This window comes from Cyanistes caeruleus, chromosome 5 (assembly GCF_971803275.1).
Source record: "Cyanistes caeruleus chromosome 5, bCyaCae1.hap1.1, whole genome shotgun sequence".
NCBI lineage: Eukaryota > Metazoa > Chordata > Aves > Passeriformes > Paridae > Cyanistes > Cyanistes caeruleus.
In genome coordinates, this window is record NC_141705.1 from 76,295,819 (window position 1) to 76,321,158 (window position 25,340).

General features: G+C 44.1%; 1 protein-coding gene across 47 annotated transcripts in view; it reads right to left on the reverse strand.

Annotated features, from left to right (window-relative positions):
• The window catches only part of JADE1 (jade family PHD finger 1), a 146,818-nt gene that overhangs the window by 3,822 nt on the left and 117,656 nt on the right, over window positions 1-25,340 (reverse strand). For 35 of the 47 annotated variants that reach the window (XM_086890494.1, XM_086890496.1, XM_086890482.1 and 32 more), the window contains 8 exons: window positions 16,258-16,340; window positions 12,680-12,837; window positions 9,417-9,604; window positions 6,206-6,417; window positions 5,357-5,524; window positions 4,712-4,828; window positions 1,912-2,442; window positions 250-367 (listed from right to left, as the gene is read on the reverse strand). In XM_086890494.1, the coding sequence (XP_086746620.1) occupies window positions 250-367; window positions 1,912-2,442; window positions 4,712-4,828; window positions 5,357-5,524; window positions 6,206-6,417; window positions 9,417-9,604; window positions 12,680-12,837; window positions 16,258-16,340 (1,575 nt within the window). The remainder of the gene's footprint in view (window positions 1-249; window positions 368-1,911; window positions 2,443-4,711; window positions 4,829-5,356; window positions 5,525-6,205; window positions 6,418-9,416; window positions 9,605-12,679; window positions 12,838-16,257; window positions 16,341-25,340) is intronic. The other 12 variants (XM_086890501.1, XM_086890506.1, XM_086890503.1 and 9 more) reach the window with 1 other exon arrangement.

The window sequence follows — 25,340 nt, forward strand, 5'->3', positions numbered from 1 at the left end:
CTAAGACAGACACTCCTCAGAGACAGAGGCAAAAAGCAACCAGCAAGTGGATCTCACCGATGCCATCTAAAACATTGTTTTTTAGTTACTCAACAGTTAAAGGATAATCTGGCCACTGCAGTAATTTTGAAGATATTCATCTTCCTGAGGAATGAAATGAGAACAAATGAGGCCCTGTTTGTCCTTCACAGCCTGTAAGCAAACCTTGTCCCTGTGGTCTAGCATGAGGAAGGAAACACTGAGGCATACCTGAAACTCTTTCTTGTTCCAACTGCTTTGTGTAGCTGTTAAATATCTGCTCCTGAACTTTGCAAACAGATCTCTTGATTTTCTCTCTCCGCGTCACCATGTAAGTGAGGTTTCGCACCTGGAAGACAGCAAGGGGATGTGTTTTACAGGAATTGTATTCCCAGGATATTTCCCTATATGTGCTTTGAATTAATTCAGCTGGAGAACTATACACCATTTAAACGAGTTAGTAGCGTATTTAAATTTAACCACCTTCAACACCATTCTCAGAGAACAGTCTATTTAACTGACAAATCATCTGCTGAACTGACAGGCACAATTTAATTGACAGATTATTCCTTCTGATTTGGAGAACCACAACTCAGAAGTAACTTCTACAAACACCTGAGTCACACACAAAAACTAGGGAAATGTTGGAAATCCTTGAATGTATTTAGTATTAAATAATTCCCAGATGAGGGAATCACTGAGAAGTGCAGATGGATGATTCCAAGGCTCCTCTCTCAGTACAAGGTGGTGCCCTTGTGGCCCGATCTGGAGATACCTAACAAATGTGTTTGCTTTTGCAAAGGCCCTTTTTTAAAAATCCAAACTATCTTGAATGTAACAATCAGTGGGAACAGAGTAGTAAAATGTTAAAAATACTTCAAAAATCACGTATCCTGTTTCGACATCGCATTTAGAAATGGAAAGGACACGCACAGAGTAATTTGAGATCCAGGGAACATAGTTACAAACCCTAATGATTCAGCTGATCAAAGAGAAGATGACAAGAATGCTTGAGCACATGGAGCAGGAACTAAAGATCCCAGGTAACAGCTAAGATCTGGGCCATCTGAACAGCTACAAAAGGGCCATAGGCTGGAGTTGAAACTAGGAGAAAACTCAAAAGAAAAACTACAGCAATTCATTATAAGAGTAATTAGGCATCAGGATCCTTAACAAGAGATGCAGTACATCCATGAGAACCTGCTGTCCTGATTTAAAGATTAGATAATATTATGAAAGAAAGGCTCTGGTTCACCTACAGGTTACTGAGGTAGGACCTCCTGAGCCAGCTTTCGTCCATGGCCTAAATGAGCCACATGCTGTAGGGACGTGAAAAACTAATTTCAGCCTTCTTTGTGGCTCTAAGAGCTCTTCAATTATCCCCAAAAAGAAAGGAATTCAGGATCAGATGTACTTACTAAAACATCTATCTGCTCCTACTGAACTGTTCTCCAAACATTCAAAACCTAAATGAATCAAACATCATTTACCTCCCAAACCTACACAGATAGTCCAGGGAAACATCCTACACTGGTATGCCAATGAAAAACAGATCTGCTGCAAATCAAGCTAAGTTTCATCATCCTTTTCACCGGAAGAAAGGAGCATGGAAAGCCCTTAAAGGCTGAGAAGGCTTCAGCTGGGGCCATCAGAGTTAATCAGTAAAAAAGCACAAGCGAAAACACGACAGCCCAGTCGCAGGTGATTGAATGCCACACACCAAGACCTGCTGGCCCCGTGACTGACCTCTGTGTACAAAGGGCAACTGCTGTGCTCTGGAGAAATTTAGTGTTCATGGTCTTGCCTGACAGCACAGCTCTGAGCTGAGCTCAGGGTGAGCATAGCTTGGGAACTCGGCTAACTGTGGCCAGCACAGGCAGTGCCGGGGCTTACCCGCTCCAGGTCCTGCCGGAGGTGCGTGAAGAGCTGCAGCCTCCTGAACAGAACATCCTGCTCCCGTTTAGCCAGATTGTCCTCCTCGTCCTTCTTTGGGGTAATCAAAGGCTTATTGAAATTGGATTTCCTCTTCAGTTTCCAGTACTGGTAAAGGAATTCCACCGGCTCCTCAGGCAGCCGCAGCACTTTGGCCACTTCCAAAGACTCGACGAACGTGTAGAACTCGTCCTCCAGCTGCTGGAGCTTCTGCTTGCGGAGGCTGACCCTGTGGGCCTCCTCCTGGTTTTGATCCATGCTGTGGAAAGGGTCCATGTGGGCAGGAAGAGAGGTGTCCTGAATCCCATTCCTGTTCTCCTGCCCTGGGCTGTCACTCGAAGTCTCAGCATCTGCTTTCTTGGTGGAGCTGTGCTTGGGACAGTACGACTTGAACTTCACCTCGTCGTTCTCTGCCAAGATGGTCTTCATCTCCAAGCCGCGGTCAAACGCGCAGGTGACGTGAAAGGCTGTTCTGCAGTTTTTCACTGAACACTAGAGAAAACAAACTACAATTAACCAAATAAATATAAAGTTACGAAGCCACACTGCCTAAAATTGTTGGAGAAGTCAGGGCTGCTTTGGAAGAAGAACCCGGTCACCACGCTCTAATTCTAAGCTGCACGCGCTTCCTTGCTCTCTTTAATTGGGGTTATGACTTAGCGCTTTCAGGCCAGGCAAGGATCAAGTGGCCCAGAGGGACTGGAGTGTTCCACCTCCCCCTCCAGCCCCACCACGCTATTCCATGCACAGAAAGCCACAAGAGGAACACTCCTACTGACACCAGAGCCACTTGTGTACAGCACTGTTACCCGAAGTAAAGCATTCCCCTTCGGACTGTGCCGGCATGAGGGGGAAAAAAAAAAACCATTGTGGTGGCTCCAGGCCAATCTGAGGCTTTAATTAATCTTTCCCAGCACCTGGACCCATGCTATCCAAAAGGCCTCAACCAAAGGGAATTTTTCCCCTGTTATCCTAATTTTATAATGTCAAATATTAAATCACTGTCAACCATTACTTCACTGAGTACAGCCGTCACTTCACCTTGGAGAGAAGGAGAACAGGAAATTCAAATGTTGTCATTTTTCTTCCTACTCAGTGAACCCAGCCATCACAGAGTGATGGGCACTAGTTCAGCTGATTTAGCACTTCATTTCCATGATATTTAATTTCCTTTTGCAAAATGCTTTCATGCACACCACCAGCTAAAAGGTTTAAATACATAAAAATATGTCTATATAAACAAACACACATACATATGTGTTTAGACCCACTCACACCTCTGGTGAACAGGATTTAAAATGGAAAGGAGCACTGGTGCTCCTAACTAGGAAACAAAACTATGCTTAAGCCAAGCCATCGACCCTGAAAGAGCAACACAGTGCACTGGGATGTTTATACAGTGCTTTGTAAAGGAGCCAAATCTCCTCTGGGTTTTCCTGCTCAGGTTGACTCAGCAGCCAGATGGCTTATAAAGGTATGGCAGGGTTTAAACTGCAAAGGTTTCAAATGAGCAGTCTTTAATAAAAGTAACATATAAAAGGAATTAAAAAATACCAAAGCATCTTTTGCCCTTTCCTCTCCTACTAACACAAACGGGCCAGGAGCATCCCAACTGGAACACAGGGTAGTACAGAGAAGTGCTTTAGTCATAATTAGCTCTTACTGCAGTTCATGTTTTATTGGGAGAGGAGGGGAAAGCCTGTCTCACTGGGAGGAAATCTGCTGAACCTGGGGGAATACACAGTCTTTTTTTTCCCCGTTTAGTGCAGCTGCTCCCTGACCAGCCTGACACACACTTCCAGCTGCCACTTTTCCTAATTGTTGTGCACGTATCAGAAGGTGGCCTGGAGAACAGACAAAAACAGCTTCAGCTACGTAACAGCAGCCAAGAGGAAGGGGATGGCTCTGCAAGGAGGGATTATGGCTGAAAATTTATATGCTGTGGACAGATTTATTTTCTCTAGTTAACACATAACTATTTCATGCATTCCTCACATGGAATTGGACTGTGACAGGTTTCACTGGAACTACTGCTGAGTTTCTGGTTTACAGCTCTTCCTGGCAGCCTCAATCAAATAACTTGGGGCAGAGGAGAAAAGGGAAATGGATATAAACTAATTTCAAAGTAGTGCAGGACTTGAGCACTTTTTGTGTCTTAATGTTGGTCTGGCCACCGTGGATCCTGCAACGCCAGGCCAGCCCCAGAAGAAAGAGCTCTACTTCAACCTCCTTAGGAGACTGTAGTACCATCCCTCTCTGTCTCTGGGAGCTTCCTGAGGATTGTTTTGCTGCTGGAAGTAATCTGAGGATGAGGAACATCACCACAACGCTAAGCTACGTCTTACTGCCTTTTTCTACACAAGCACAACCCTGCCCCAAATGGGTCACTTGTCCTTACACTCCCTCATCATTTATGCTCAAGAAAAGGAGATCAAAATCTGGACTGATGTCCCAGTGCCTCCTCTTTCAAAATTCTGAGGTTTGGTAATATGTTTTCTGTCTTTCTAGAGTTTAAAATGATTCTGAAAAGGATTATTTAATATTTCTGAGTGGTTTTCCACTGCAAAGGATCTACAGGTGCCTTACAGCTAACAATGCAATATAAATTCTGGTTGAATGCATGTAAAACAACACTTCCCAGTCTAAAATGCTCTGCTGCAGATCAGGTCATTTAAGTCCATAGTAATAACCAGGAACACATTTTCCTACCTACTATAAACAGACAAAAGAAAGCACGTGGATATTTCTGTGGTGAAATTACCTGTATAGAAGCTCCAACCTTTTCATTACAAAGGCTGCACACCAGTGCCCACCTACTGCTGGGAATGTGGGAAACTTTTGTGATGGGCTCCATTTTTTCAGGGCTTCCGATGCTCACCTAAGAGAAAAATTGTCAAAGCATTGGAGTGACTATGACAGCGTTAACTGAAAAGAGAAACAATTTTATTAAAGAAGACAAATTCCTTGTGTGTGTATGCAACTTAGTATGTCCCAAAATTCCTCAGTTTACATAAGGATCTAAAGTTCTCTTTTAAGAAAACAATCAGTTTCTCCTTTTGTGAACAGACAAACCAGTTTCAAGGTGAAGGCCACCGATTTAGGATTATCATGCAGGATGAACACTTGACTATGATAACCCAAAGGAATTCTGTCAGACTCAAACGTTCAGTTTACAAAGTGAAATCGTATCTGGTGTCCTTGTTCAATGAGCTTTGCCAGCAGCAAAGGCCTCATTTTCCAAGGCTTAATTCTGATTGACAAAAGGGATTTAATTACTTTCCTTACAGGAGAAGCACCATCCCTGCCAGACTTTTTTCACCTAACCAAGAAGCTTTTATGCTCCATTTCTAAGTTGAACAACGCGTTAAGGAGGTTTATTTCCCAGAATCCCAGGAGCAGCACCCACCTCCGGAATCCAGAGAGCACAGCTGACGTGCACCCACTTGGTGCCGCTCCGGGTGGGCTTCATGGCGCCGCCCTTTTTGGGGCACAGCAGGCACTTGGGCTGGACGCCCAGCGCGCAGGTCCGGCACAGCCAGCTGCCCTCGGGCACCTTCAGGATCCCGTAGCACGCCTGCGTCCCCACGGGCAGCAGGGGCAAAGAGAACAAAGCAAACACCACGTTGTTTCTTGGCAGATTACACACACAGCCTCTCACAGCCCTCAAAGGGTTGTGAGGGAAAAGTGCAGGATGGAAACTAATTAGGAGCGCGTTTTTCAGAAGATTGCGTCTTTACGGAGCCCTCTATCCCAATCACTATCAGCTTTAACGCACTTAGGTTGCGGGTTTGATGCGATCAGAGAAACCCTACAGGTCTGGAAATACCAACTTTACTCTGTGTATTTTGTGGGATAGTCACTTGTATTTACAGCTGTCACAGGCCAAGTCCTTTATCATTAGTACAAAAGCAGCTAAGTAACACATGCCAGAAAATATGTTTCCTGCTCAGCAGACAAGTTTTTCCAAACACTGAGTGACAACAGAAACTTGTTAGAGCTGGGAAGGAAGGACAGGCTGGTGGGAAGGCACCTGCCAGAGTAAGAAGCATCCATGGAAACAGGCTAAAATTGTATCTCCTCTTTTATGTTAGGAAAACATCTGAACTAGCACAGAAAGGTGACACACAGTAGTGTTTCCTTAGCATGGCTAGTAGGTTCTCTGTTAAATTACCTGGAATGAACCCCACCTGTGTCCCTACCGTCTGCCCTTTTGGAAAAGTTTCTGTTAACACCCAAGATGCTGCTGCTGCCATACCTGGTGCACACAAATATTGCATTTGTCACAGAACACCATTTCATTGCCGTCCTCTCCGTCTGGAGACTGGCAGACGTCACAGACGACATCCTCATCGTATTCAATCCCCAGCCCTTCTTCCGTCTCGATGGCGTGGTTCATTTTATCGTAGCAGCGTTGCTCAAACTCCTCCATCACCCTTTCCATGGTGTACTCATCCAGCTCCAGCATCCCTGGAAAGCAGGAGTTGTCCATGTAGTTAAAGAAAAGAGAGACAACCATCACCACAAACAGCTCCACCTTCTTTCTTAACAGCTGACAAGACACAGCCAATCCCCACACAGACACATTTCATTCCTAGACAATCATGCCTGTTTCAGCATAAACCAGGGAAACTAAAAAAATGGCAAAGTTGTTTTATAACTGTATTAAACTAACAGAAGTGGAGTGTTCAAATCTTTCAAATTCTAAGAAAAATTTTCCTAGACTGATTCTGGCTTCCTGGTCTTGTTCTCATTTCTCCTTCAGGAACAGCACCAGCTATAGCTTTTGCTCCAATTCTGCCACCCAGATGTTAACTCTTTGATGAAAGATTTGAAAGTATTTTGAACCAAAAGTGATGGGGCACAGGGAGAAAATCAGTGACAAAATCTGCTGTGATACTTGGAGCAAATCTGCAGTTTCTAACAACTGTTGTTGATTTAACACAAGTTCCAACCCAAAAGGATGCAATCCCAACTGAGGTCTCCATCAGACCCTGCTACAACAATCAATTAATTTATTTTTAAAAATTAAAAACATAGCTATAATAAACGCAACATCAAAGCTGGGACAATAACTAAATGAAGTATCTCATCTGAAATTTTCTCATTTCCAATAGCATCCATCAGAAAATTATTCATGACACACAGCTACAGACCCATTATGTTGTGGTATTTTATAATTCAGATTTTTTTTGAAATAGAAAGTCCTCCCTTTTCAGGTAACTCCCCCAGTTTATATCCTGGGTATGACCTTCCATCATGTAGAATATCACTTTGGTCAGTTTGGGTCACCTCTCCTGCCTATGCCCCCTCCCTTTTGCTTACCTCCTCACTGACAGAGCATGACACAAGGAAAAAAAAGCCCTTGACTTAGGATAACCACAGACCCCAAAATACCAGCGTGTTATCAACACCTCATTCTCATTACAAATCCAAAACACAGCACTTGTAACCACTACTGAGAAGAAATTAGCTCTATCCTTGCTAAAACCAGGAGAGACAGAGAGGAGATGGCAACCTCAGGATGGGTGTTTTAACAAGTAAGCTCTCCTTTTAGCTCTCCCTGTGAAAAACTGAGCCAAAAATTCCACAAAACAAAGAATAAAAAACCTTTCTAGCTCCTCCAGATCAGAAGATAAACACTCCACAAAAGTACTTCCAGCTTCCCCTACTGACAGGTAAATCCCTGCAGCAGGGATCAATGCATCCCATGCTACCCAAACTGAGCAGCTGAAAAGTAGCAAGAGGGAACAACCAAAATCCTGCTGATGAAAGGATTTTACCCTGCAACCCAGAATTGCTGCAACAGCAAAGCAGATGATGACAGGTTTTACACCAGCTTGAAACTGAATTCTATCTGCTCTCGCTTTGTAAGCGGCCCTTAGAGATGTGACTGCCTGTGCCTTTGCAAGGGTTAGAGAAAGGGAAGCGGGGCTGCAGCTCCTGTTCAGTCATTCTTTTACAGAAGCACTGTATGTTCTCAGTACCTGAAGCAGTCCTACAGGGATCAAAGAAAACACAGGGAATTCATGGCTGCAGGGATGCAGTAAGGAAGTGCTCCAGGTACAGATCAGGAAGTAGCTCACTTTTCAAATGCCCATTTGTAATATCTGTAGTAAAATCTGTAGATTTAGAGCAAACAAACTGCAAGAAACTACACCAAAACATATAAGCCAACAAATTCTAGCTGTTCACTGTGCCATAAAGGCTATGCTGGTGTAGCAGAATGGGCTCCCTGCAGAGGTACAAATCTGCCCCTCTTGTGCTGCTCACACCCCACTGTAGGAGCCCTTGTCTGGTTTTGGAAAAAGATAGACTGGATAGAAGGATACCAAACAATAAAAAAGTATATTTTCCCCCTTGAGGAAATCCAAGGGAACTTCCTGCTGCTGTTCTCCTGAAGATAACTGGACAGCTAACCTAAACTCTGGAACCGTAAACTGAAATCCTCTAAGCCCAACACTAAACCTGAGCAGAGCTAGTGTGAGATCTGGAGAAAGGCCTGGATAAGAGACCAGGCCAAGACATCATCTGTTTCTTTCATGTGTTGGTTTAGAAAGGAGAAATAGAGTTAAATGGTCATTTTGAGGTTTACCAGTTCTTCAGCCGTGCCACCTATGGGCTACTGCCAGGTAAAACATGTTTGACTGAACTGCAACCCCAAGCAGGGAATGGCCACAGCACCAAAACAAAAACCAAAAGTGTTCACCAACCTGTCCAGACCTCTTCCATCTGGCACAGCATCTTCCCTCAGCCAAACAAAGTGGTAGAAGTTCTGTGCTGACTTACATCCTATTCAGTTCCACTGAAACCCTCTCCTGAAGCACTCATTTTACATAGAAAACATTCCAGTTCACCCCTCTCCCCCATCCTTTCCCACACACAACCCACCCTGCAGAAAAGCTCCCCTTGTGACAGCTCTTCCTCCTGCTTTGGAACTACAGCACACAGTCACAGTGAGACTTGGGAGCTCCCTCCAATAAATCAGTGCAGGAATTCCTTACTGTCCCATTCCCTGCACCACTCAGCTGGCACAGATTCTCTAAGCCTGCCAAACAACTGTCTTGCCTTCTCTGCACTGAACACCACGAGCTGATGACAGAGATCTGTGATTAATCAAAAAATAAATAAATAGGACTGCCTGGAAAAACTACTCTCTGATGTTCCCTTTGAGAACCAAGATGGCAAACTGAGAACTTTGTGAGATGGAAAGCAGAGAAAAAAACAAAACAAAACCAGATTCTGACCAAGTCTAAGCAGATACAACACAGGAGTTATGAAGGTATTTATCATAGGGCTTAATCACATCAGGTCTGCTTTCCCATGGCTACCCCAACTCATATAATTATTTATCTCCTCATACCGCTACTATTTCTTCTCACTGCTGCTCTCCCTGAAATTATTCATAAGATTGCCAGCTTTAAAAAGAAAAAAAAGAAAAAAAAAGGCAACAAATAACTCATGCTTACCCATCTCTTTGAATTCTTCATTGGCAAGTTGCAGCCATGCTACATCCACATCATTGAGGTCATAGCGGCACATGCTGTCTGCCAGGGTTCGAATGTCCACGTAGCCCAGCTCCGGAGGCTCCGCGCCCGAGGAAACGATGTATTTCCTGGGACGCGTGAAGGTGACGGCTTTTGTCTCGGACACAACTCTGAAACAGACAGGCAGGCAGGCATGAGGAGTGCCAGGCTGCCAAGAGGCTCAGCTCTTGAGAATTCAAAACGCTTTACTCACTTTTAAAAGTGACTAACAACCACCAGCAGCAGCCACCTAACCATCCCGGCAATCACCTGGCACCACTGAGATGGGAAAACAGTTTCATGCACTGACATAACTGATTGCTGGTATTGTAAGAACTTAACTGGAGTTGTCTAGAAATCCAGTTCATTGCCAGAATTCTAAATAAAATTAAATATTAGAGGACAGAGCTGTGCTTACTCTTACCTGAAACTCACCCTTGTTTAAAGCCAAAGCAGGGACGCTGTATTTACATAGCAGCTGCCACATGTTAAACTCTGGTTTAAGACTTTTTTAACTGACCACGAGGACATTCAAGGAGAAAAGAAGTATTTCCAGCTGTCTCAGTAGAGGATATTGCCCTTTCTCTTAGTTAACAGCACACACACTGAAATTGAGCTTGGACGAAACCCACTTCACAACACAACCCTGGTACTTCCACGAGCAACAGGCCATGCTGCCAAATGCCTGCCTCCTGCACTACCACTGGATATGGTTTTTTGGGGTGCTAGTGGTACAGGGGAGGAGACTGCAACACTCTGTGTTGCCACAGGTCTCTGCTGGGAACAGCCTAAGCTCCACAAAGAGCAGGACAACCTCCATGCCCCACTCTATTCTTCCTCATCTGAGGTCCAACATGTTAATTCCTAGCAGAAACCCTGATCTGCCACTGCTGTATTTGCACAAAGAGATCTCTGTAAATCCTCTACCTATTTCAGTCTTGTACATCCCTAAAGCTTCCCCTCTCCTAGCTTATTTCAGACAATGAGAAAAAGTGAGCAAGAGCCAAATGCTGAATTTGGAGCTTCTGAGGTGCTGTGAAAAATAAGAATGTGAATGACCTTGCCAGCCTATCTGTTCTACCCAAACTGATTCTGATCATACTGCACAGTGTTCAAATGTTACAGACTACTGCATCTTCACAGAGAACATATTTTAAACTGGGCACTGCTCTCCAAATCTTCTGTATCATAAATTCCTTCCAGAGTACCTCCCTGTGGAAATCATAACCTCTGGGTAGCACCTTGCCACAGTAGTGGCACAGAAGAAACTCTGACCTCAAACAACTCCCTTTCCTGGCTTTATTTCTGTGCTAGAAAGAAGTAAAAAAAAGGCAACCCTTACTACACACTGAAAGCCATTCAGCTGAATTGTCCATCACGTGTTTACAGTGAATCTCCACACAGCCTCGCTCCTTTCTCCTGCTCCTCTGCCCTCACCAGTCACCACCAGGCAACACCTTTTATTCACTCTTATGTTCCTTACTATGTTCCATACTATGTTCCAGCTCCCTGCTTATCTCCCTGCTCCCTGGCTTCTATCCTACACCAGCTATGATCTGTCTATTGCTTATTCCATGTACAGAACACGCCTCCTTCCCTCCCAAAGCGAGGCACACAACAGTTCCTGCACTCCAGCAGCACCAGGGCAGGGCTCTCCGAGTGCTTTGTGAGGGAGCAAAGAGGACAATAATCAGGCATCAATAGGCTACTCTGACCAGCAGGAGCTCAGCAGCAGGACAATACAAGATAGCTCAGCAGAAAACAAGGAGTGGCGCCTGCTGTGCCAATACCTACAACTGTGACGCCTTCCTTTTCTGTCTTTTACCACCTTAAATTTGGAGCAACATCTCTACTGGCCTTTGGCAGAGAACAGCTCTCTCCTAAGTGAGTACCTGGACCTGCTACAGCCACCAAAGCACCTCCCTGACAGACACAGGGCGGTGATCCTCTGGGAGGTTTTCCCTCTGCTCAATTCCACAGGTGTCCTGTCCCTCCCACAGCCTTGGGAGATGCTGAACAGAGGAATCAGTGCGGAGCAGGCAGTGTGAGTGCACACGTACTGTGTGTGTGTGTGTGTGCCTCTGCAGGGACTGGGAGAGGTCAGTGTGGAACAGGGAGAGGCTATGTTCCCATGTCCTAAAGAGCAGAGAGCAAAACTCAGATTGTCCTTGGAGCTCTGGGACCAATCCTTTAGAAGGAAGGATAGGGTTTACCTGATGTGCAAGTTAGCTCCTCCTTGCACAGACCTAGTGGGGCACTCTGCAGGTTGCTGCACAGAACAAAAACAACACTAACACACTTTCCTGTGGCCCCCTTAATCCAAGGCTAAAGCTGACAGATACAGACCTAATAAGAAGCAGTCAGTGTTCCAACATGACGAATTTTTTGCTATGTAATCAAGGATTGAGCTGCTGTGGTCCTGCCAGCACTGGTGGGTCATTTGGCAATGCTTTATGGGCCAGCCTGGACTGACTCAAAGAGATCTAGAATGATTAAATGGCAAAAATCCTTGCTCTTACTTTCTCCAATCCCTAGTAAGCATAAAATGGGCTGCAGCACACTCCTGCCCTCAGAATTGCAGAGTTTAATTTGAAACAGGAAATAGTATCCAAGTGTAACAAACATGGCAAGGAAAATAAGGGCATTTTGGATAAGAGCTAGAAAATCTCACATTATTTAGTTACATGAACATCTGGACAGTTCTTAAAACAGTTGAAACGTTGTACAATCAATTTCTTAGGTTAATAAAAGAAATCACAAAAAAAAAAAGTATGAAAACAAAATAAATGTTGTTTTCTCTAGCCCTTAAGCCTGGTTTGTCCAACTGCTCCTTGAAAAAAAAAAAACCTACGGCTTGGAAATAAGCAGAGGGAACACCAGACAAGGGCTCTTCCAGCAATGATAAGTGAACTCAAGTCTGGCTTAAATAGAAAACAGAAGCTATTTTTAAGGTTTTGTCATCACAATCCATGCTAGTGTATTGCCAAAAACAGTTCTCTGACATTTTTATTTCACGTGTGCAGAACAGGCCTGACTCTTGACCTCTCTGACCATTCCAAAAGGTGAAGCAGGTTGTTCTTCATCTCTGAGAATCAAGACCTTCTTAGCTGGGCACTGTGCAATAAAGCTCAGGAAGCCAAGGCAATGTAGACATAAGCTGCTAGCACAAATGTGTGTGTATTTGTTCACATTCCTCCAAATTATACCTGGCTACTGGTTCTGGGATGGTCCCTGGGCTAACTGGCACCTGAACTCCCTTTTCCCACTCCTGCCTCCAGGGATCTGCCAGCACATAGTATTCATCAGGGTTCAGCTGGAAGGAGTCATGTAACTTCATGGCAGTGATCAGGTCCGTTCTGAACACCTGCAAAGAGAGTGACCAAGAGAGAAAAATAGAGACACTGACATTTGATATTGACACTCTACGATTCACAGCTTCAGGGTAACCATGGAGCACAGTGTGGAACAAGGTCACTGTACCACCAGTGCACTAGCCCAGCCCACTGCAGAACAGGGTTTAGCTTCACAGCAGGGAAAGGGGGGGCTGAAGGCAGGAATTCTGACAGGATGACTTCCACCTAACTGCGCTACAGGTCCTGGCCCTCCTCCTGGCACTGGAGACTTGTTCTAAAAGGTGTTACCCACTTTCACCTCCATATCAGCTGCAATAAAAGCTGCAGGAGCTCTGGGTTGTAAAACAGCAGCACAAGGAAGATTCATTTTTTGCTCCCACGCTTTTTGTATTTTTTTTTAATTTTTTTTTTTTAAAATTCTTGGAGCTCTGACTCATACCAAGACATTCTAGAAATTCCCTGTGGTAGAAATCAAGGCCTGACTCCACCATGACCAGCCGCAAGAGGAAATTCTAAGGAGATGACTTTGTGCAAGTACTTAAAAAAATAACCCAAAAGATTAAAAAAAATGAGACCCAAACTGGAATTCTGGTGGCAGCTCCCCGTTCAGCACAAGTATTTATTCCATCAGCTACAGACACCTCTGTGTCACAGCTCTAATTTTCCTTTGCCTTTGCAAAGGCATCCAGCTCTAAAGCCAGCAGGATGTTTGGCAACCTGTGGGCTAGCAGCCATGAACAAGCAGCCATGCTGTCTTCAACAAGACACAGAATGAAATAAAAAGGGATTCACTCCTGTGGCAGGCCTGCTGTGGCAGTGCTGTGGCAGCTTCAGCCTGTTGGCTTTGCAGAGAGCCGAGTGCTGCTACCACAGGCATCCCAGCTACAAGCCTGCACTTGCTGACGTGAGTTCCAGCCCTTCCCACCCTGCTCCCTGCAAAAGGCAAGGCCCTCCTCACCTCCACAACACTAATTTTTAACTAATCCATGCCTCATTCAAAGGGAAGGGTTATAAAGCAACCAGGTGACAGAAAATAAGCACCACCAGGACAAGAAGATGACAGGTAGAGCTCCCTGCAGACTTCTCAGCCCATGGTGGTCCGAACCAACACCCACAGAGCCCCACGCTGCAGCTACAGAAGACTCTGGATTTTCAGGGCAGTGCTCCTAGAGTCCCTTATGAGGCTGCTAAGGGGGCAAAGTGACCCATCCTCCCAGCCCCAAAAGCAAGGGTCATGCTGTTAGCTCAGCCCCTGCCTGGTGCTGCTTGTGCTTGCAGAACCAGATGTACACAGAGAGCTACCCAGGCAGCCACTTCTGTCATCCACTACTCACACACCTGGAAACCCCAGGGAAGGATTTCAGTGTATCTGATGGCTAATTACACTTCTGAGAATATTTTCAAGTGTGATTTGCCATGCCACACTGTGCATCTTGAAACCTCTCCTCCCTCGCAACACACACATACTGTCCCACTTCTGTCTAAGTATGTTTCTGTTTCTACTCTGGTTTTGTCATTAAAATAAAATCATGACATTTTTCTTAACACTTGTCTTGACATGTTCAGAAAAACTGCCAACATTAAAAAGTAAAGAAAAAGATTGCCTTATGAAGAATGGGGTGAATGCTGGTAATGAAATATAATGAAATGTTTAAAACAATTCAATTACAAGTCCTGTGAGGCTTCAATCAAGAAATGAAAAGTAAGCCACAAAGTAAATGGGCTCACAAAACAAACAAGCACAGCTGGCCAGGGGATTCTGCACTTTTAAGAGACTTGACTTAAAGCAATCGAAAGTCAAATTAAAAGAAGACTAAAAATATAAAATGGGACACAAACCTTGTTCAATCTCAGAGCCAAAATAACTCAGGCCCTTAGATAAATTTGTCACAAAACTCCCTCAGAAGCAAAGCTAATGCAGCACCTGACAGGCAAGAAACTCTTTCCCAGGCCAGTGGCCCCATGACACCATTCTTTCTGCTCTAGCTGCTGATGCAACCAGAGTGCCTGGAGGAAAGCAGAGCTTAGAGAAGTGCTGGCTCTCAGAAGCACTGAACACTTCAAAGCTAAAGGGTGAAACCCTGGCCACGCTGAAGTCAGTGGGAATTCTGCCACCGACTTCAGCGAGCCCAGGATTTCACCCGGGGAGTTTCTGAGTGTCACTTTCCTGCCAGAGCGCTTCTGCTGCTGCGGCGCGCGGGGGCAACGCAGCGGGAGAAAGGCTATGGAGCAGAGCTAAAGGGGAAGCACAAGTTCATCCAGACTGAGGAAACATGAGAGAACAGCACAAGACTGCAAAGATTCTGGCAGCAAAAGCAAGGTAAGGGAGAGAAGAAAACAGAAGCACACAAAAAAAACAACAGCAAGACTCATAATTATCTGAGATAATTTCTTGATAGCCTTTCACGAGGTAGTTCTCAAAAGCAGGTATAAAAGGCTACTTCTAAGGGATGCACAAAAGGTAAGTAAGGAAAACAAGCCCATTGCTAACAAGAATAAATTTACCAGGGATCTCCACATTCACTAAAAAAAAAAAAAAATGTCTTTAATAGCCAACAATCAAAGGAGTTTGGAAACCACCAGTACTAGCCACAGTTCACACTGAACAATGAATGGGATTCTCCTTGTGAAAACTCTTCTCTGAGGCTTAGGAACACTGTCATTAGGGGGATTAACAAAGCAGTTTTTCCTCAACACCACTCACTAATGTGTAAGGAATACTTGCACTGGGCAAGTACAAGAAATGAGAAATACCATCTCCCAGAGCTAATCCTTTCTTTGCAGCTTCTACAAAGCCTGCAGTGTAGTATTTTGCCTGAAGACAGGAAGATTCAGCAAGAACATTTCCAAAGAAATGGATCACATTTTGTGTGTTACTAATAGCTGATCCAACCTGGAAAGTTCAAAGATTTTTATCTCCCCTGATATTATTTCTTCAAAGCAGTAGACGAGACAGAACTGTCAGGAAGCAGATTTCTAGTTTGACAAGCACTTTAGCAAAGATCACACACACCAAGCCCCAGTACAAACTATGAAATAAATGCAGCTAATGTAAATTTCCACTGTTCACAAATCAAGCTGCAAATAAACTCTGATGCCTAAAATAGCACAAGAAAGACTCTGCAGCTATGCTGAATGGGTGTCAGACTACAACAAAATTCACAGAGAGAAACTGGTGGTGGCAGTAGCTGTGCCAACAGCTGAACTCTCTAATCTTCAGGGCAGGGGGAGGGGAAGAAGGGGTGAGGGAGGGGAGGTATGTGCCAGCCAAAATGTAGCACAAAAAAACAAAATAAAAGACCAAACCAAACAAACAAACAAACAAACACCATAAAAAAATTGATCCATTACCAGAAAACATGTATGTATATATTGTGTGTACGGGTACTTTGAGAGATGTGACAAAATACAAAGTCAAATTCCAGAAATACCTCAGAAGGTTTCCGGTCTTCGTCTCTGGAACATGAAGTCCTACGACGTTGAGATCTGGAATGCTGAGACCAGGTAGACAGACCTAGGATACAGAAATGATAACTTGCAGGCTTCTGTGATAAACCTCCAGAAAGCTCTTCCAGAATGAACCAGAAAATAAAAGCCACTCAAATCTAAATTTCTGTGATCACTCTCCTGGGTCTGTTTTGTTTCTCATTTCCTAACTGAGCAAGTGTGCCTGTACTGGCTGCACTGCACTTACCTGCCTTCCACCCAGCATTTGAAAAAAGCCACTTCATAACATCCTTGCCCCTGAGCATCAATAAATGACTTCCTGCAGATTAATAACTGACCAGGAGCTCTGCCAATAGCCTGGGATGTACCCTTTGAAGTTAATGTCCTAGATAACTACACTGGTTACCTGATTTCTGCTGGCGTAAGCCTCTGCAAAATGAAGCACGCTGCCACATACACACAGCAGAGCCCACGGAACAAGCTGTTGTTTCTTCTCCCAAGCAAATCTCCCAGTGTGGTTGTACGATTTTTGTCTGCATAATTATTCACTACATTCCAAACAAATTGTATCTTTTTGCCTTGAAACCCTTTGACAGACTCTCTGTCAGCTTTCAGAAATATTGTAACAGGAGGAAAGGAAAAAGAGAAAGAATCTGCACTCCTTTGACAAGATAGTGCTTTGACACCGGAATATATTATACCTGTGCAAATCAACTAATTTCAACACAGTAAGATTTACAGGTACAGCAGGTATTTTCTACTGCCAACTACACAGCACTAATGAAAAAAAAGCCAATAAATCTTTCTGTATTGCAGAGATGAAAGAGTTGTATTAGGTCTATGTGATAGGGAGGCTAAGACCTATGTCATTAACTCAGAATTTGCAAATCTGGACATTAATTGTAGACAAATTGAAGCAGACTGATGCTAAGGCCTTCCCACACTGCTCATTCCTTCACTGTCTGTGCACAAACATGGTAGGAGTAAAAAGGGTAAGGCTACAGTCTGTAAGAGCAGCACTGCCTCACACCAGAAACCTCTCGAGGATCAGAAAGCCCTGCTCAAAAGCACAGGATGGGATAACCTCTTTATTAAAAATAAAAAAATAATTTTAGAAGTGAAGTAATTGTGCAAGGCTTTCATTGGAAAGATGTGACAGAACTCATTATGTTTTAGTTATGTTTGTCTTCTCTTTTCAGTTAGTGATACATTAAGGAACCTGCCCCAATAAAACCTCTCTGGAACACAGCAATGAATAACACAGACATTACACAGAATATGCATAATGGTCAAAACTGAAGCAGCATTCCCAGCAAATAGCTAAAAATCTTATGTCTGTAAGAATAAAAACCTTATTCTCTGAAAGAATATAGAGAGGATCATTTTAAGCAAATGTTAGTGTTCTAATATAAAAGATGGTGAAGTTATCAGCACTCTTCCTTTTTTCTATGAAGGAAAAAAAAAGAAAAAGAAAAATAGTGACTGACTGCCATTTATTAATCTGTGAGAAAAGTAGACTCTCAAGATCATTTAACTACCATTCCATTTAAATGTTACCTTAAAAACTGAAGAAGAAACACAAGCAGGAGTATGAACTTCTTGTGAGGATCCTATCAGACCATCCCCAAACCCTACTTAAGGTCAGAAGGGAATAAGTAAAATCCCTCACAAAACCTGTGAGATATAGAGCTAAAATGCATGACAAAAAATCCAGATTTATTTCCTGTAATGCAACAATGTAAACATTAACATTTTAACACTCAGACAGAGTCAACAGCCTCCCTAGAAGATACAGACCACATACATACCCACACAGATTAGTATTCAGTTCTCATGGGTTCTGATATTTTCCATTGGCAAGACATTAATATCTGACCAACTAGCTGCCACTGAGGTGTTCAGCGAGTTAAACCACTGCACCAGCCAGTCAGCACCTGGAAATTTCCAATTCATTTGTGGATCAGAGCGGTTTTGTACACTGTTGGACCTGGGAGAGATAGTCTGCATGCAAGAGAAAGAATTAAGAGCAACAAGCTGTATTGGCAAGGTGTGTGTGATTCAAGTTTCTGTGAGAGATGAGCTCGTGAGTCTGGAGGCTTGAACACAGTTGTTCCCAAGTAAGGCAAGCATCTGGCAAAATTAGTGTAGTGGCTAATGTAGTGTGATGTACTTCTGGGTCTTTAACAGTGTCCTTTAATTCAGCTCTGATGACAACTTGTCATAAATTGAATTAAAAAAAGAGTATGAGCAGCTTTTTCCAGGTCCCTCCCACACCACAAAGAAGCTATAAAGGTGAGGAGTAAGACAATCCTTGCCATATCACCCATCTCCATTTCCTCACCGCGTCATCTTACACATCAGAACAAGTGTCTTAAATACACACTTCTATGTCCATGTACACAAGGGTTTAATGGATTAATTAACTGCTCCACGTTTCACGAAAGGCTAACTCTTATCATCAAAACTACAGGAGCTTCACTTTAAATGGTTTTTAAAGTGCTGTATGAAAGCACACTACGTAAAATTTCCACGTGTAAGAGACAAGTCAAACACAGCCAGCCTCCCTCAGGATCTGTTACAATGAGAGTTTTTTCCACGCCAACTACCTCGCTACACTGAATAAGGAAAGAAAGTTTCCCAGGTAGTTCTGCACCTCCCCTGCACACAAAACTTGTGCAGGCACAGTGGAAACACTGTTGCTGAAAAGGCTGAGGGATTTTTCTGAGCAGCGTAAGCTACAAGATACTAGGAGAAAACGGTGGAAGAATTCCTCATGGGACTGAGGTTTTACTACACACTGCAGCTAACAGATGACCTTTGGCAAGGGCTTCACGTCAATAGGGAAAACATTTACTCACTGAATAAACAAAGCCAGACTATAAGCCTTGAATTCATAGATTCAAACCAGCACCACTGCTTAGACAAGAATGTAAGAAACTGAAGGAGCCAGCCAAATGACAGCAAAATATCCAGCCCGTAACAGGACAGAATCCAGCTACCTTTGAAATCCCAAACGAGAGTTTCAACTCTGCTTCCATCAAAGCCAATGGCAAAATGTCACTGTCCTCACCAGTGCCAAGCCCAAGTCACGGAATTTCCCAGAGCTGCTCTCATTAATAAGCCATCCACCCACTCTGCCTACACCAATAAAAGTGCAAGAGGAAAATCAGAGGTGTAATTTGTCTATTAAGCATCCTTTCCATATTTTCATACCTAAGCCAGAAAGGGACCTCCCTGAAAGCAGAAATTCACAGCCCATTACACCTACTTCAGTGGTTAATGATCTGATTTGTACATTTGAATGCATGAAGAAAGCACCATCCCTGGATTATACAGAAGGCAGAATCTACTCTGGTCAAAACAAAACACAGGATTCAAAACAGCCCTTCTGCAGCGTAATAAGCGCATGAACCTAGTTCAGCTATTTCAGAAAGATTCCAGACACTTCACAAAAATCTTTCATTAAATATCCAAAATCACTGTGTTCATCAAGTTTTCTGAGTACTAGCCCTAGTGCCAAACTGGATTAGGATCACCAAGACTAGAAAAACAACTAAAGATTGAGACAAGAGTTAAATTTAGTTATGGTAAAATAAAATTAAAATTTTAAAAAATCGTCAGGCAAGTCTGAATCACTGGGATTTGGAAGATATAAAAGTTCTTAAGATACCGTTGTACACCTCATGGGAAGAATGAGTTTCACAGCAGATGGAAAAACAGTGAGATGTTAAGAGAGCCCATGCTACCATAAGCCATGTGAGAAACAGTAAATATGAAAAATATACAACTCCAAGGCATGAAGCCAAATAAACACATCTAAAACATGCACTCTCACCATCATTAGACATCAGAGATAAAAGGTATCTTATTAAGTGCTGCATGATTATGGCAAGTCTAGGATCAACACAGTAGCCTACTGAGCATCATCACTCTGGGAGAGAGACCAAAATAATTTGGATTCTTTTACAGTTCAAGTTCTTTCAGATGAACAAGGTGTTTGTGTGTTTTAACAAACAAACATCACTGCGAACAACAAGAGAGGGATCATACTCTTATCACATGCTCTTAGATTTCCTTTTGCATTTATCCACTTACAGACAAAAAGCAAAAAGAAATCCCAAACCACGAAAAAAGTGAAATCCTCAGCAAGGGAGGCAGAGCTCTAACGCACCACTGGTGCTGCAAAGGACTTCTCAGATTCAAATAGGAATTTTTTCTGTTCCCCAAGACTGCTATGAACACTTCACACTGTAAATACAGTGTTCTTATAATACCGCCACAGGGTGTATGTAGCACACACGCCTCCTGATAATAAAAGAAAGCAATCAAGGAGTGTGCATTCTTTTTCCCCACTTGTGAAGAACACACGCTTCCCAAAAGGAAAAACTTAATCAATTTTAACTGCATCATTTTATTAAATGATCTGTCAAGAATACGTTTTCATTCCAAAAAAAAAATCCAATCAAAACAGAAAATTGCTTGGAACCAATAAAACAATTCAAACCCCAAGGGAATTCTACCCCACAACTAATACACTGCTCAGCATGAGCAGAGAAGTCTCAGCTATTAGGTATCATGCACAAGGCTGCTGTAAAGCCACCTGTAAGGCACCCAGCTGTGTCCCTGGAGAACTACCTGCTGCTATAGCCTCTGAACAGTTCAAAGCCTCAGATCACTGCAAGCACTTCTCCCGCCGTAAATACATTCCTGCTACCCCGCTACAGCAGGCAGCACAACAGAGCAAAGCAGCCCTGACACAGATCCATGTCTGGCTGTCACTTCTGCTTAACACCAGCCTTTCCAGATGCCCGTGCTGCTCCCTCTGAGACCAGCCAGGTGCCGCTGCCAGTGCTGTCAGAATGGTCTGCAGCCCGAGGAGAACACAGAGGGGCTCAGTCTCCCCATTTAAGGCCTGGCCCACAACTCCTTAAAGCAGGGCCTCCATGCCACTTAGAAACATCTCCATGCTTGGCTCAAATTCCAGCACAAAGCAAGCAGAAGCAAACTATTCTGTGGGCAGTTTCCATTATGTCAGGTGCAGAAAGAGTTGGCTGGGCAGAAGTCTTCAGGCCTTATCACAGAGAAAGCAGCGTGCAAGCAAACACAAAGTAAGACACCATTTCACGTAGCCAAATCTCCTTTCTCACTTTTCTGTTGCTGGAGGGTTTGCCCATCTATCTTCCTTATCTTTATAGCATATTAGTACACAATAATCTCATTCAAGATCAAAACAGAAGAAGGAATAGCCTTTTATCTCTTGTCAACAGCAATGCTACTTGAAATTTACTATCAGTTGACGAGTCCCCAGTTGCAGCTGCTGAACAATGCCTCGATCCATACGATCTCTGCAGTGCTTTACAACACCACAGCACAATTGCTCAGTCTCTGACACATAATGAACCATCCCTGCAGCTCCCTGCCACAGCACTTTAACACAAGTTCCCGCCTGTCATCGCTGTCCTCAGCAGCACGTATTTGAGTTTTATCATCTCACAGAACACACACACAACCACACACAGGTACATGTCACTCTCACAATAGTCAGGAATTCCTAGACCTCATCTTTTTCAGCACAAGACCCAAGGGCCACTCGAGCTGCCCAGACCAATTCCCATGGTAGCCGTGTTTTACTATAACAGTAAACTGTTTCAACTCAAGTTTACCACAGGTTGTCAAAGTCAGTTTGGGCACTTCCCACTCACAGGCTGATAACATGATATTGTCAAGGCCTTGAAAGTCCAGTGGTGTCCAGGTGTACTCAATCTAGCAGTCTTGTAAAGAAAAATTAATACGCCTCTCCAAAAATTAATCAGGGTATCACAGAATGTACTGAGTTGAAGAGACCCATCAGGATCATGGAGTCCAACTCCTGGCCCTGCACACGACTAGCCCCAAAAGTCACACCATGTGCCTGAAAGCATTGTTCAAATGCTTCCTGAACTGTCAGGTAGGTGCTGTGACCCTGGGGAGCCTGTTCCAGTGCCCAGCCACCCTCTGGGTGAAGAACCCTTTCCTGATATCCAACCTAAACTGTTTACTTCACGCCATTTCCTTGAGTTCTGTCCCTGGTCATGAGGGTGAAGGAATCAGTGCCTGCCCCTCTGCTTCTCCTCAAAAGGATGAAGACCACAATTTCTCCCCTCAGTCTCCTCTTCTCCAGGCTGAACAGAGCAAGTGACCTCAGCCACTCCTGATATGGCTTCCCCTCAAGGCTCTTCACCATTCTTGTGGCCCTTCTTTGGATGGCTTCTAATGGTTTCATGTCTTTTTTACATTGTGGCACCCCAAACTGCCCCAGCACATGAGGTGAGGCTGCTCCAGTGCAGAGCAGAGCAGGACAATCCCCTCCCTTGCCCACCTGGCAATGCTGTCCCTGATGCCCCCCAGGACAGGGTTGGCTCTCCTGGCTCCAGGGCACTGCTGACTCACATTCAGCTTTCCCTCAACCAGGACCCCCAGGTCCCTTTGCACAGTGCTGCTCTCCAGCCTCTCACTCCCCAGTCTGTATGCACAGCCAGGGCTGCCCTGACCCAGCTGCAAAATCCTGCACTAGTCCTTTTTTGACCTTCATATGGTTGGTGATTGCCCATCTTTCTTATTTGCTGGGCCTCTTTGCCCTGAGGAGTTGACAGCACTTCCCAATTAAGTGTCCTCAGCAAGTTTACTGAGTATTCCTTCTAGTTCTGTGTCCAGGTCGTTTAGGAAGACATTGAAGAGCACAGGCCGAGGATGGAGCCCTGCAGAACCTGGACACCAGTATGTATTACCCCATTCCCTATAATCCTTTGTGCTCAACTCATGAGCCAGTTGCTCACCCATCATGTAACACAACTGTCCAGCTGTGTGCTGACATCTTGTCCAGAAGGATCTCATGAGAGACAGTACCCAAAGCTTTGCTCAAGTCCAAAAAGATTGCATCTACAGGCTTTCCTAGATCCATTAAGTAGGTCACCCTGTTGTAGAAGGATTCAACAAGCAGGACTTTCCCCTCACAAGACTCTGCTGGCTGTGACCAACACTGGTTGCATTATCCTACAGCTGTTTTTCAACACCTCCCCAAATCATCTTCTCCATGATTTTACCAGGCAATAAAGTGACACTGACAGACCTGTAGTTTCTGGCGTCCTCCTTCTCACACTTCTTGAAAATTGTAAGAACATTTGCCAGCTTCCAGTCAGCTGGGATGTCTCAGGATTCCTCAAACTGTTAAAAAATCATCAAGAGATGTTTTGCAATGGTATCAGCTAGTTCCTTGAGGATTCTGTGACGAATCCCTATAGACTTGTAGGGATCCAGCTGCAGCAACAGATCCTGCACAAGTTCAGGATTAGCTGGTAGTTGATGATTCTCACCATTATGATCCTCTAAGCTCAGGGCATTGAGACCCCTTTGGTCTACCATCAGTGTTGAAGACAGGGTAAAGAACACATTAAACACCTCTGCCTTGTCCCTGTCCCTGTTTGTGAGGCGACCATCCTCATCCTGTAACAGGCTGATGCTATTTCAATACTGCCTTTTGCCATTCAATACTTTAATAAAAGTCTTTTTATCATCCCTCACATTTCTGGCCACCTTCAAACTCCCAAGTGAGCACTGGCCACATGAATGTCTCCCTACAGTGGCAAGCAGCATCTCTGTACTCTTCCCACATCACCTGACCTCGCCTGTACTGGGCATGCACCTTCCTTTTTCGCCTAACATCCAAGAGGACACCCCTATTCGACCCAGCCAGCCGTCTGCCTCACCTGCTTGACTTGCAACATTTAGGAATTGCCTGCTCCTGTGCCCTTGGGAGGTGGTGTTTAAAAACTGACAAGCACTGATGGACCCCAGCACCTGCAAAAACATTCTCCCAGGGGACTTCCCTGAGCAGCTTTGTGGTCTGCTCTCTTCATGTCCAGAGCTGCAGTTTTCCTGGCACTTTTCCTCCTGCCAAATCCTTTTTCCTGTCAAATGACAGTGATCATTATAGGAAGTCCCTTCCTAAGATGCAATACCCCATCAGCCTTTCAAATCACTCTTCCAGATTGCTCCAGCAACTTCACCACAAGCCACTCTGCCCCACTTGGGATTAACCTTCAGGTAAGATGCTCATTCTTACCATCTGTCATCACTCAACAACCCTTTTTCAAAGGCACACTGTGACCACTACACTTGCTGCTTCGCCCAAATTCTGAGCACTGTAACTACGTTACATTTGTTGTTTAGTCACCATTCCTTACCTCCCAGCCAGTTCAAATGAAAAGACAAAAAAAAAAATGTTCCTCACTTCCTTTTCACAAAGCTCTGCACGCGCAATCACCGCATTTCAGGCCAGCAGCGGCTGCAATTCTACAGTAAATGACACACACCCCCAAGGTTATGTACTCGGTAACCTTTGTGAAGGCACCCTGGGATCCATCTCAAACACTACAGGAATCCACTGGGATTCAAAGCCCTTTCTAAATCTAAGATCCCCGTCATTCAGTCAGTGCAATGGATATTGGCAAAATTCGTTTAACTTTAAAATAACATTTGTTTAGCAATGATAGAATAAGGGTCTGCCTAAATTACAGAACTCCGTTCCATAATCCATAGGTATTAAATCTTTCATTTCTCAGAACTCACGTGAAACTCTGTAAATCTTGGAAGTATTTTTCATCTGCATGTGTCTTTGGTTCTTCTCTCGGACGCTCTGCATGTAGGAGTATGATAAACTGATAACCCCTCCAAGAATAAATGAAAAAGCATTGTGGCAGCAAGTAAAGTCAGAATAAAACCATGCCTTGAATTCCTTGCTCATGGAAAACAGCACACAAACTCTCTTTGACACCAAGGAGTGCCTGGATTTCACACTACTTCCCTTAAACAAATGTCCATGAGTTTCAGACCTTCCTCAAAAACAAGCTGTCCACCAATTTATGCTAAAAGGAACACCTTGAAGCTCTAAATGGGAACTCCTCCACTGCACAACTTGATCTCGCCAGGAAACAGCACATGGAATAGTCAGCACAAACCACCTTTGCAGATTTACCAACCAATGAGGCTAAAAAGCCAGGTGTCAAACACTGAGCAGGAAAGCTAAAAC